Source organism: Pteronotus mesoamericanus, unplaced genomic scaffold (genome assembly GCF_021234165.1).
Source record: "Pteronotus mesoamericanus isolate MK-2021 breed Mesoamerican mustached bat unplaced genomic scaffold, CSHL_Meso_final contig_68, whole genome shotgun sequence".
In the NCBI taxonomy this organism is placed as follows: domain Eukaryota; kingdom Metazoa; phylum Chordata; class Mammalia; order Chiroptera; family Mormoopidae; genus Pteronotus; species Pteronotus mesoamericanus.
This window is the reverse complement of record NW_026555234.1, coordinates 9,232,058-9,244,998: the sequence shown is the minus strand read 5'-3', so window position 1 is coordinate 9,244,998 and position 12,941 is coordinate 9,232,058. Positions and strand designations below refer to the sequence as shown.

The window sequence follows — 12,941 nt, the reverse complement described above, 5'->3', positions numbered from 1 at the left end:
AAGTTAAGGAAGTCACCAAAACTGAAAAACGATTTTGGGAGCTACACATACCGTGAGACACTGAGCAGTCTTCGTCTTTGGGGTCCTGAAGTCGTGAAAGAGCCAGGACGGCCTGTAACCTCACATTTGGAATTTTATCCTTCAATCTAATAAGCATGGCTTCCTTAATTTTATCAAACAAATCATCGTCAATCTGGGCATTTTCTGGCATATTTCCCAAGAGCTTGTTTATGAGCTGGCACACTCTAAATCTAACGGCATTGCTGTTTGCTTCATGAGACTGAAATGGAAATAATCAAAATTTAGCCACCTGCCATTACTAAATAATCACACATCATTTGAATTCTATGCTACCTTGATGCATATGCATACAAAAAATACATTATATAAAGTCTCAAAATCCATGGTGTAAAGTATTTGCTAAATTACAAGAGTATATTCGTTCCTTTTTATAGGCATTCTTACTTTGATTTTAAAATACTCATTTAAAATAAATGTATTAGAGAACTGGTTTAGAAATGTCATTAAAAAGTTAGTGCTCGAGTTATTTTAAAAGTCCACCATTTAATCTTAACGACAGTTCTAAAATTTCCTGTAAAAAACAGACATTTTCTCATTTACCCAATATTTCAATCTCTATACAACTCCCTGGCCGTTTTAATATAGTAAAAGTTTCTACAATTACTGCTCCGAAGTTCTGGTTTCCATAATACCTTTAATAGAAAAGTAAACAAATAATCCAAAATGCCACCGTCTTCCTCTTCATCATCTTCCTCATCTGCCTGGTGAAATGAAGTAACAAACTTCGCTGCAAATTCTATTACCCTCTCCACAACTGGTTCACGTTTGTAGACCACCATTGCATACTTAAGGTAATGAAGGAATTCCTCGTGAAAAACTGTTTTATTCTCCATCTGAAAGACAAAGGAAGCCCTTCACAGGCTGTACTGATAAAAATCCTTATTTTCCCAACGCGACCCTAAGACAGCGGAAAGCAGTAGCCATAACTCAAACTAAAGTCATTATTTAATAAACACTGAACTATCCAAACCATCAAAAGGGAAATAAATTTGCACAAATTTCTCTCCAGAGAGGCACTTCTCCCAGGGAGAAAACAATAGTGAATTTTGGCAATGAAACGATTCCTTTTTTCCTCCAATATCGCTTAATTCTCAGTATGCCTTAGTACCGGGTTAATAAAAACATGAACCCAAGATCAACAGTGGCTTTAATGTTTTATCATATTTAGCCTTACTATGGCACAGAAACTTCCTTTTGATGTAACTTTAACATCCTGTCTCAAATCTTTCAAGTCCTATTACACTGATTTACACTTTTTTCTTGGACCTCAAGATAGTTAATTTTTTCGAAATTCATTGTCCTAGCCAGGGCTCCACTCGAGACAAACAAAACAAACAGTATTTACATGAACAGTAAGAACCAAGTCCTAATAATTAATTTGCTATTTGATTATTCGATTCCATTTAACCACGGGAGAGGTTAGATTAGGTTGACTGACGGTCGGGCATTCTGACTTGACCGGAGGGACAACCGCTGAAGCAGAGCCTCCGAGATCTACGCTGAGGCCCAATTATGGGTGCCTGGTCGCCTTCGGAGCTCGTAAAAGTCTACAAAGGATTAACGGTCCGCGCCGGAGGCCACCGCGGAGAGAAGGGGTACCCGGAGGTCTCCCGCCAAGTCACCGGGCCGGGAGGTTTAAGTTAGTTGGAGTCGCGAAGCGACGAGTCTGGAGGGTCACGGGAAGGCGAGGGGCACCAGCGGCCAGGGGCCTCGGGGTCCAGCGCGCTTACCGTACGGTAGGTGCGGCTCAGCGCCACCACTAGCTTCGCCTGGTTCTGGTGCGGCTGTTGCGCCAGCCTGAAGGCCTCCTTAATTGGTAGCAGCTTCTTCTCTGCCCCCATGGTGGCGCGACTCTGCGGGGACGAGCCCCGGATGCGATCGGCCGCAGCTGGACCGACAGGCCACTAGCCTAACCTCCACGTCTTCCAAAACCCCTTCTGCCGGCCACTGAGCGCCCGGGGTGTAGTTACCGCCTGAGCGTTTAAATAACTCCCGCGGGAGAAGGAAATACCGCGATACTGCCGCGGTAGCGCCCGGAGACGAGAGCGGGAAGAAACAGATCCACCCACTTCGCACGCTGCATTTGGGGCGCATGCGCTTGGGGTTTATCCAGCCGTTTTCCGGGTGAGAAGTGGCATTTCTAAGAGGAGGGGGTCGTAGGCTTGCCCGGAAGTGGGCCAGGCTGAGAGGGCGAGCGGAGTGGCGGTGAGACTGTCGGGACAGAGTGGCGTTGGGCCTAGCCTGGTCGTCCGGCTAGGCGTGCGGCGAGAGAGAAACAAGACCCTCCATGGGTGAGAACAGGGAATCTGCTGAGGGAAATATCCCTGCTCCTACCGAAGGGGAGCAGAGGGGCGGGAGGAGGGGTGTATTTGGAGAGCCGTCGAGAAGGGAGAGATAAGGGGTACTGGAGGGCAGAGCCGCGGCCTGGCTTCTGCCGGGAAGGGAGATGTTGAGGGGTCCGCTGAGGGGGCCATTCCGCGGCCTCGTGATGGAGGCGGGCCGCGGTCTTTCTGAGCCTTGGGCCCTCGGCTGGAGGAAGGAGGCGACCGAGGGAAGCCCGCTGGGAACGGCTGCGAAGGGAGGCGCTGTTTAATGTAGAGAACAGCTTAATTGAGATGTACCAGCTTTCGAGGCCTGGTTCACAAAGGTGCATAACGACAGAGTACTCAGCAGAGAAGAGCAGGAGAACGGCGGAGCGTTCAGGGTGGTGGTGAAGATAAAGGAATTTGAGTGCCTTCGAGCAGAAACTAAGCCTTTAAACTTTTTTTAATGGAATTATGTCAGAACAAAATGAGCCAGCTAAAAGGAATAGAAGATTACAGGGCCGCGCATACATCTTCCTCCTTTAAAATCACCTTCCCTCTCCAGGTGATTTTCTAAATTTACTGTTAATTTCCATGTGCTAGCGATACATGAATACATCTCTGAAAAGTATACTGTATCGCTTTCGTATTCTAATACGAACATTCGAAAATGCCATTTCCTTTTTGCAATCAGTATTGTTTTTAAGGTTTATTTATATGGGTACTTGCATGATAGTAACTTACGTCTATGGACCCTTTTGTGCAAGACGGTGGTCGGAGAAATTTACTTCACTTGATCTTTACAAACAGCCCATGTGAGGTAACTGCTCTCTCCTGTTAAGATGAGGAGTCTGAGCCACAGGTTGCTGTCGTATTCAATTGCATGAATATGCCATAATTTATTCATCCATCCTCTTCATAGTCCTAATTCCCGACCCATTATAGGTATTGAAATGATAAAGTAATGAATATGAAAGCATTTGGGTTGCCCATAATTTCAGAATTATAAAGATGTCCAATTTCTGAAAAAGCCTCTTAGCTTAATCAGTTGGAGCAAAAGGAGAGAGGCCTAAGAATACGTGGAATATACTGGAAACATTTAGAATGTCACTATAGTTAAAATGTATTGCACCAGAATGCCCGGAAAGGCGTGGTGAAAGAAACCTCGTAAGGGCATTCATTTTTTAACCAAGTATATCCAACATATTTCAACATGTTATCAACATAAATAATAAGTGAGTTGTTACAATTTTCCCCTCAGAGTTTGAAATTGGGTATTATTTTACACTAACCACATTTCAGGTGCTCAACAGACACATAGGACAAGTGGCTACAGTATTGGATAGGACGGAACTATTCGATCTTTGAGAACCCCTGTATATACCATTTGCTTTTTATGTGAAGTCTCATGGAAACTAAAAATTAGAACAAACTAATGTTTGGAGGTATTTACTTCTTTTGCAGCCTTTAATTGCTCAGCTTTCTATATGCCTCAGATGCCTGCTACTTTTGTTTTGTTTGGCTGTGAACTAACATCATGTCCTTTACTGTACTGTAGTTGGCTGTCTCACCGCAAATGAGATGGCGTCATAGGATTTTGTCAGTGACGGCAGGATGAGGCGTCTGGCCGCCAGAGGTCAGCCTAACTATGCTTTAACTATCTGTCCTTCCCCCGCCCCCCCCCCCCCCCCCCCAACCACGGATTAAGTGGGTTTTCAGTATTTTTTGAACATTGTAATCTGGAAAAACTTTAAAGATTGCAAAATGAAAAGATAACCTTTGCAGTGGGAGAAATAATTTGCAAACCATATATCCCAAAGGGGGTTAATATCCAAAATACATAAGAAAATCATCCAACTCAATATCCAAAGAAAATTTTTACAGTGAACAAAGGACCTGAATAGACATTTTTCCAAAGCAGACATGTTAATAGCCAACAGGCACATGAAAAGGTGCTCAACATCACTAATGATTAGGGAAATGCAAGTCAAAACCATAGTAAGGTAACACGTGGCACCTGTTAGGGTGACTATTATCAAAAAGTGAAAAGAAAACAAATGTTGGCAAGGATGTGGAGAAAGGAGAAGCCTTATACATATTGGTGGGAATGTAAATTAGTACAGCTATTATAGAAACCAGTATAGCAGTTCCTCAAAACATTAAAAATATAACTCATATGATCCAGCATTCTCACTTCTGAGTATATAGTCAAAGGAAATAAAGTCACCATCTCAAATATACATCTGCACTTCCATATTTATCTCAGCATTATTTACAGTAGCCAACATATGGAGACAGCCTAAGTGTCCAACAATGGATAAAAATGTGAGATACACACACAATGGGATATGCAGTCTTTTAAAAAGAAGGAAATCCTTCAATTTGCTACATGGCTCAACCCGGAGGACATTCTGCTAAGGGAAATAAGGCAGACAGAGAAAGACATGTACTTTGTGATCCCACTTATATGTGGAATCTAAAAAAATTAAACTCAGCAATAGAATAAGATGGAAGTTACTAGTAGCTGTCGTGGGGGAGGGGTCGGTGGAAGAAGTGAGGAGATTTTGGTCGAAGGTTATACTTTGGTTATGAGTAAGTTCTAGAGACTTAATGCACACCATGTTAACTTCAGTTATTAATTAGTATGTATGCTTGAAATTTGCTAAGAAGAGATAACAAAACTAAATGTGTATGGTAAGGCTGTTCTGAAACTACAGGGAAATCATTTTTTAAAGGTAAATTATTCATGGGAGTATACAGAGTAGGTGTGGTTAATTCAGTTTTGTCACGGGAAAACTATGCCCATGGAATGGAAAGGAGTAACATTGATGGGCTCACTCTAGAATTTACATAGAGACTTTGTCTTATTTCTACTTAGGTAGAGTGAGCCTTTGAAGCACGCTTTGATTAATGCAATGACAAATATACTCAGTAATCTTGCAGATGGAATTTGGTTGAAATGAAAATAGTAAAAATAATAAGAGGACAGAATTAAAAGCCAACAGCTTCTCCTGTCTCAATAAAATAAGGACTTACGGTATGTTTTGAATTTTCATTTTCATATTGAACTAGGTAATAATATAAACTTAGAAGTATTTGCAATTCATGTTTCTTCTTGAAGATGAAGTTACAAGCAGTTCCCTCTATATTGCTTTGGTAGTGCCATCTTTATTGATTCTGCTTTAAACACTGTTTAATAATATATGTTTGTCCACCATATTACCAAGTCAGTTAAATATAATTTGGGAATTTTTGTCTCCCTCACATAAAAATAGAACATATTTGTATAGTTACTTACAGCAGACCTTCATCGTTCCCTCATTAATTTTTTTTAAAAACTTTCTAAGCCCCTAATATGTGCCAGACATAACTCGGAACTGAATTATATAAAAAGACTGCATAGAAGCCAGAGAAGTACTGTTCTTTAAAGGAGTATTACTGACATGAAGCCATACCATATGACCGTATTACTACAAACTCAGTGCATATTTGAAACCAAAGATGTTTACTGTCTTTCATTTTAGAAATTACTCCTACAGAATGGCATAAATGGGATTTGACATTTTGTTTTTTCTTTTTTCATGTAGCGCTATGCCTTCGGTCCAGACATTGCAGTGTATACTTCTAATGCGCTCTTACCACATTTTACCTGTCTACAACTCCAGTGATGGAAATCTAGAATGCTTCTTCTATATATACCCAAGAGTAGAATTGCTGGATCATGAGATGTGCAAATAGTTTGGCTAAGGAGTGCTGCCTGTTGCTCTTCAGGAAGCTTATCCCAATCTGTAACTTCTGGTTCCTAGAGGGGTTCCTTTAGTCTCCTCACTAATACTTGGCATCGTCTAGCTTTCTAATTTTTTACCAAACTAATGGACTAATACTACACTTTGCTTATATGATTAACAGCTTATGGCTTTTCCCTTCTGTAAACTGGATAATTTTGTTCTTTGCCCATTTCTTTATGAGGTTGCTACTTTTTGTTGTTGATTTGTAAACTTCGTTCTTTGTATCTTTAGTTCAGTCAAGAAATGATTAACTTTGATGTGATTGAATTCGTCATTTTTGGTCTTGTGATTTACCTTGTGAGAGGTATTTATGTAATGCATTTTCTAGTTAGTATTACTGGTATAGAAGTTAAAAGAGTTCACATTTCTGACTCATTAATAGTAGATGTGTGACCTTGGGCACATAGCTTAAGCCTTGTGTAAATGAGGACTATAAAAGTACTTCTGTTGTAAGGTTTGTAGGGGAGTTTATTTAAAATGAGTTAACATTTATGCAGTTTCTAGAATAGTACCTGGCAAGTAGTGTTATATAAATAAATGAATGAATATTTTATAGGTGTTTAATCTAAGTTCCAGAAACTTTGTTAAGCTCTTTCATTAGCTCTAATAGTTTACATGTTAGTCTCTTTTTAAGTTAGATGACCATATCATCTGTAAATTAATACCTTTATTTCTTTTTTTTCAGTTCTTACACCTGTCATTTGTTCTTTTATTATAACTTCGAGTAGAACTTTTGGTTCTTTGTGATCAATCATCACGGTCATCCTTATCTAATTTTCTTTTTTAAGGGACTATAGCTAAAGTTTCTCATTTAGGATAATATTTGCTGAAATTTTTGACCAATAACCCTTACCAAGTTGAGAAAGTAGCTTTCATTTTTTGCTTTATTACATTACTGTGGTGACATATAGAAATATTCTAAAGTTAAGATATTCTTGCTTTCCTGGGATAAGCTCTACCTGATTATAACATATTTTTCTTTTCTTTAATACATAGTCTTGTTGGGTAATATTTGGAATTTTTGCAAGTGAAATGAGCCTATACTTTTCTTATTTGGTTCATGTTTAGATTTGGAATCAATACTTTATTATTCTCATGAAAGGAGAGCTAGTCAGTTTATATACATTTTTCTTTTTTCTAAGAAAGCTTATATAAAATAACATGAATTTTCCAGGAATTAGTGGGACTCCCTTGTAAAACCATAGGGACCTGTTGTTTTTAAAAGGAAATTGTTACCTTTTCATTTTCTTTAATACTTACTAGTATAATCTGTTGAAGTTATCTATTTCTTCCTGTACGAATTTTAGTATTTTATATTCTCGAACTTAGCCATTTCATCTGGATTTTAACATTTTAGCATATATTTGTCATGTTTTTTCATTTTTAATCTGTTATTTTTAGATATTTCTGGATAAGTCTCACCAGTTTTGTTTTATTCATATTTTTAGGAAATATTTTAGTTTTATCAGTCTTCTCTACTACTATTTTATATACTGTTTCATTTCTGCTTTTATTATTTCCTTCCTGCCTATTTTGCTGTTGCTCTTTTCCGCTATCTTGAATTGAATTCTGAACTTGTAGATATTTAAATTTCTTTGTACTCAAAGCTATAAATTTCTTTTGGGTACTGGTTTGGCCATGTCCCACAAATTATGCCTTGTGGGTGGTTTATATTATTCAGTTTTAATATTTCCTAATAACCTTTATAATTTCCATTTCAACCCATGAGTTATTTAGGTCCCAACATAGGATTACTTTTAACTAACATTTAATATCTACTTTTATTGCACTGTGGTCAGATTATTTAGTCTGAATGAAATACCCTTTGGAATCTCGTTATACTTTTATAATCTAATGCATGTGTGGGCGTGCACTTGAGTATCTGTTGTTTGGTACAGAGTTCTGTTTACTTAAATAATACCCAAAGCATATTAATATTTTAACTGTTCTTTATACTTTTGGTATCCCTGTTTATATTTCCCTCCTTAATTCTATCAGTTGTTACTCAAGATATTTTGAGTATGTGTTTTCAGGTGCATATATGTTACGTACAGCAGGTTCTCAGATAACATCATCTTGTTCAACATCACTTTGTTATAACATTGATGAGATGCCATAAGAATGTAATTCTTTATATCAAGTAGCCTATGGTAACATCATTTAATTTAAAGTTGCAGAGCCTGTTGATGACATTAAGTGAGGATTTAACTGTATGTCACTTTATTCAGTTGCCTTTACCAGTATTGTCCATCTTTGTCCCTTACAATTTTTGATTTAAGACCTTAATGTTGTATATTAAAATTGCTCCCTCAGCTTTATTTGGGTCCACAGTTGCCTGATATTTCTTTTTTAATCCTTTTTTTTTTTTAATCTTTCTGTGCCTTTTTGCTTTAAAACATCTTTTGTTAGCAGCATATTATTGAATCTTGTTTTGTTTTTTAATCCAGTCTGAGTGTGTGCCTTTTAATTTTGAGTTTAATCTATTTACATTCAGTGTAATTCCTACTGTATTAGGATTTATATCTGTAGAGTATGGTCGTATGACCCCAACCTCCGGGGTCCCAGCAAAAGTCATATAATATCTAGCAGCTCCACAATCAGGACAGGTCTCCAAAAACTAATCCCACCAAGCACATCTACAAGTTAAAAAATATATATACAGGAATTTTTATAGCTGTTTGGAGATTGGGACATAAGGGATCTTCTTTAGCAGAAGTAATTTTCTGGGCTAGAACTGCATATTTAAAAACAAACTGGCCCAGATATGTACCAGAGGAGGATTAAAACGGCCCCAGGCTCACCTTACCAATTTGTGATTTTAGGAGCCATTCCCGCTAGGAAAATCTGCCTGAGCATGTGAGATAGAGATGGGAAAGCCAAGGAGGCCTCTTGTTCAGCATCCATGTTCTTGGATACTCATAATTAGGTGGACTATGTTACCTAGTTCTTTCAGGCTTTAATATCATGTGTCTAGTGTTCTCATTCACAGGTTAAGGCTACCTTTCCAGATAGTCCAACAGCTAAACCACCAAGTTTCCAATGGCATTTGAACCACCTATGGAAAACATCGGATCCATGTGCACCTGATGTTCTCGACAACTCATCCCACCATCGCTCTACACATAATTTGCTGCACCAGTAGACTCTGAAGGCAACCACTGAGTTTCTTTTCTCTACCAAGTAGATGTAATAACCTAGCAACAAAACAGAGGACACAAGTGTCTCTTCACAGTGTCACGACCAGTTGAGACCATGCTAAGAAAATCAGCTTGCCTAGATGAGGACCCTTTGTCTTCTCGGGTAGCCAGGATTTAAAGGAGAGACTCTGACCTGTGCCACTGGTAAGTGACTAACACTTTTACAAACTGAACTGGTCCTGAGAACTGAGATGTCTTCTTTGTAAGTGAAGAACATACAACAGGATCTGAAGAACTGCACAGTGGTGCAAGCCCAAGGCATACTCTGTGTAACGGACTCAGAAACAGGCAAGTTAATCTTGTTGAGAGGATTTTTCATCTTTTGTTTCTGTTTGCCTGTGTTAGTCAGTGTTTTGCTGGCTTAAATTGTACCTTTTTCTGGTTCCTTCTCCTGTTGTATCCTAATGGGTCCCAGGAATCCCTCTCCTGACCCCTTATCAGAATCAGAAAGTGAGGAAGAAGAAAATGCTAACTACCTAAATGAGAGTTCTGGGGAAGAGTGGGATTCCTCTGAAGAGGAGGACCCTGTGGTGCCCAACCTAACACCTCTTGAGAGTCTTGCCTGGCAGGTTAAGTGCCTTTTAAAATATTCAACAACTTGGAAACCTTTAAATCCTAATTCCTGGTTATATCATGCTAAACTCTTAGATCCAAGCACACCGGTCCATATACTTCGTGAGATAGGCCTAAGACTCTCCCATTGCTCCCACTGTGTACCCAAACTGGAACCAATTCCTGAATGGCCACCTCTGGCTTCTTGTGGGGTCCCACCTTTTCAAAAGCCCCTGACAAGTCCCAGCCGGCTTTCTAGAGATCATGCCACTCTGAATGGAGCACTGCAGTTTGCCACCAAACAGTTAAGCCGAACCTTGAGTAGAGCCACTCCCATAACTGAATACCTAAAACAGATCCCTAATTCATGTGTTTCTGGTTGCTGCTGTGGCTGGTTAACTAAAACAGTTAAGGAAACAACCCGCACTGAACCCATCAACACCACTTACTCTTACACTGACTTCCAAAAGGCAGTTAACAAACTCTTAACTGCATCACTATAAAGATCCACCATTTGTTCTGATATCTCTCGTGTTGCTAACTGAGAAAGCAGTACAAAGCTGAGAAAGGAATCAACCCAGGGTTGAGAAAGGAATGCCTCCTCAACCAAACTGCCCAGTCCTGACAAGCCGAGTATACCAAGTACTGGATGTGTATCCAAGAGGCCCATAACTCAGCTGCAGAGAATGTGCATCATGAGCTTTCCCTTTGATAGACCCTGTGGATAAAATGAGAACTAGTCTACATGTGGCATTTTTGAGGGGAGAAAGTGCAGTTTCAAACTTAGCCTACACTACTCCAGACCTGTTACAGTACCTGCAATTTCAGCATAAACATTTTACAAGTTCCCATCAGGCGCTCTCTAGCTAAATGGACCTATAAGATTGTACCTGGGGATTAAACAGACCCCTTCTCTATAGGAGTATATTTCCTGCACCTTAGCACCCAGACTTTAATCAAGAAGAAATAAAACACATTCCAAAAGACCAAAGGGAAAGGATTATTAAGAGAGCATTTATGTTTTCAATACTAACTGCTAATGGATTGAAGTGTTTCAGTCTGTATGTTACTTCATGCACTTTCCCCATCTATTGCAAACTTTCCAAGATTGCTTCTAACTTTAAAGAACCTTACTACAGAAAACCTCAGCCTAATCCACTGATTTGGAGTTTTTTAGTATCACTGATTTTTCTACATAGATTAGCTTTAGATATACCTGAACCAGTGTATGTACTCTTGTAAATGAGTCTTGCAGTGTTTATTTAGTTGAGTCAAAATGTAGAAGTCAACATAAAATGCATGAGACCGTTAGATCTTTTCACACACCTACATTAAAGAATAAAACCTGTGTATGATCCTGGTTAACTGGGCATCTAAAGGATTCAGAAAATAGATTGTTAAAGATATATTATATACCCCCTTAGCTTTGCTTTTTCCTCTTCTCCGTAACTAAGTCTGTGTACAATGTGGCATCAAAAATTGGAGCATTAATGGAATCACAAATTTTAAAATGTGTAGCAACTTTAAGAAGAGAGAATGTTTATACCCTAATGAGTGTTTCTGCTGAGCCTTAGTTGTCTTAAGGGAAGAACAAGGAGGGGATTGTAGTAGGTAGAAAAAGTATTTGTTAGTGGAAAATTACTGAACTGAAAGGTATTATACTGTTAGTGTAACTGAATGTATCAGAAACTGTTCCTATGTAGCTGTTTTCTGTGAAACTTTTTAAAAATGTTACGCCTTTTTCTTTTAAGGGGGGAATGGGAAAGATAGGTCCAAAAAATTAAAATATGTTGTTTATGTAACCATAGTATGTTCCTTTTTCTGTGTATATGTGTGCATGAGTGGGTGTGTGTATGCATTTATGTGTATTAAAATGCCTTCCTCATAAATGCATTTTTCCTCTTCACTCCTAAAGGAAGTCTTTCCCCAGCTTTGCGGCTGAATAAACCAACAGACTTGTACATGCTAAACAGAGTATGGTCATTTATTCTCGGCAAATGAAATAGATCTTGCCTTGCTTAAGGCATTCAACATCCCCAAAGTGCTGAATAAAGTCAATAGATATAGTACCTGTATCTTCTGTATCTATACAGTGTCTCTGATAAGTGGTGACTTGGCAACTCTAGAAAAGAAACATACTTGAGGAAGATAATGAGAGATGTTGTCAAGACCCAGATTTGAACCCAATTGCTTACATGTTAAGTGATTCCAGGTTGCATAAAAGAACAGGCACCTGAATAAGCCTTAAGCCTTCGCTTCATTTTGTGCCATGCATGTGGAGTTAGGGGTGAATTTACCACTTTCATACTCACCCTACATGGGCCTTTGGTTAAAGGCAGTCACCATAATTAGAATAAGGAAGGGTACATTTATTTTCTATAGAAATATTTATCAAAGGACTAAGGAAACAGGATTTCTAAACCAATGGCCTTTAATAGTATTTAAAGTCTCAGTACAGATAGGCAGCCTCTTTTCATTGAATCTGTTCAAATACCTTGAGGCCGTAAGACCACAGTCATGTATTTTAAACCCATCACTTTCCTAAGAAAAAATCAATACATTGCAAGAGGAGGTCAGCTTTAGGGAATTATTTTCTGGAGCTCCTATCAACTATCCACCTTAAAAAATTGCTCTAATGAAAACAGTGTTTTGATATTAGAGTAGATTGTTAGAGCAATTTAGGGACCTTAGAAGTCACTTGGGGTTGTTTTTAGTATATTTTATCAATTATGCTATTAACAGTTGTCCCATTTTTTTTCCCCTTTACCCTGGCCTCTGCCTGGTACCCCGCTTCCCTCCATCAATCCCCCCTTTAGTTCATGTTCATGGGTCATGCTGATAAATACTCTTACATCTTTAATAATGGTCTAATTTTGGCTCCAGTGTTAGAGAACTCAGTATCTTTTGGAGCAGCCCATTAGTTTTAAATAATCTTGTTAGAAATTCAGTCGTCTAATAGCATTAGGGAATGCCTACTATAATCTAAATACAGGGAGTGCAAAATTAAGATATTATGCATA

The 12,941-nt window shown here is 38.7% G+C and overlaps 2 protein-coding genes across 9 annotated transcripts in view; one reads left to right on the top strand and one right to left on the bottom strand.

Moving 5' to 3' along the window:
• The window catches only part of NCAPG (non-SMC condensin I complex subunit G), a 33,860-nt gene extending 31,938 nt beyond the window's left edge, over positions 1–1,922 (bottom strand). The window contains exons 1-3 of the mRNA XM_054582243.1: positions 1,812–1,922; positions 714–914; positions 52–280 (exon numbers count right to left, since the gene is read on the bottom strand). Coding sequence (XP_054438218.1) covers positions 52–280; positions 714–914; positions 1,812–1,922 — 541 coding nt within the window. The remainder of the gene's footprint in view (positions 1–51; positions 281–713; positions 915–1,811) is intronic.
• A 213-nt stretch (positions 1,923–2,135) lies between these two features.
• Positions 2,136–12,099, top strand: DCAF16 (DDB1 and CUL4 associated factor 16). Of its 8 annotated transcripts, none has more exons than XM_054581976.1 (3): positions 2,143–2,205; positions 5,263–5,421; positions 9,162–12,099. In XM_054581976.1, exon 3 carries the CDS (start codon positions 9,774–9,776, stop codon positions 10,422–10,424), a length of 651 nt encoding a protein of 216 aa, XP_054437951.1. In that variant the 5' UTR covers positions 2,143–2,205; positions 5,263–5,421; positions 9,162–9,773; the 3' UTR covers positions 10,425–12,099. The 8 variants fall into 8 exon arrangements, with proteins under 8 accessions (XP_054437953.1, XP_054437951.1, XP_054437954.1 ...); XM_054581975.1 differs by lacking the exon at positions 2,143–2,205 and adding an exon at positions 2,214–2,372 and having other exon boundaries at positions 5,267–5,421; XM_054581974.1 differs by lacking the exon at positions 2,143–2,205 and adding an exon at positions 2,214–2,372.
• The last annotated feature ends 842 nt before the right edge of the window (positions 12,100–12,941 follow it).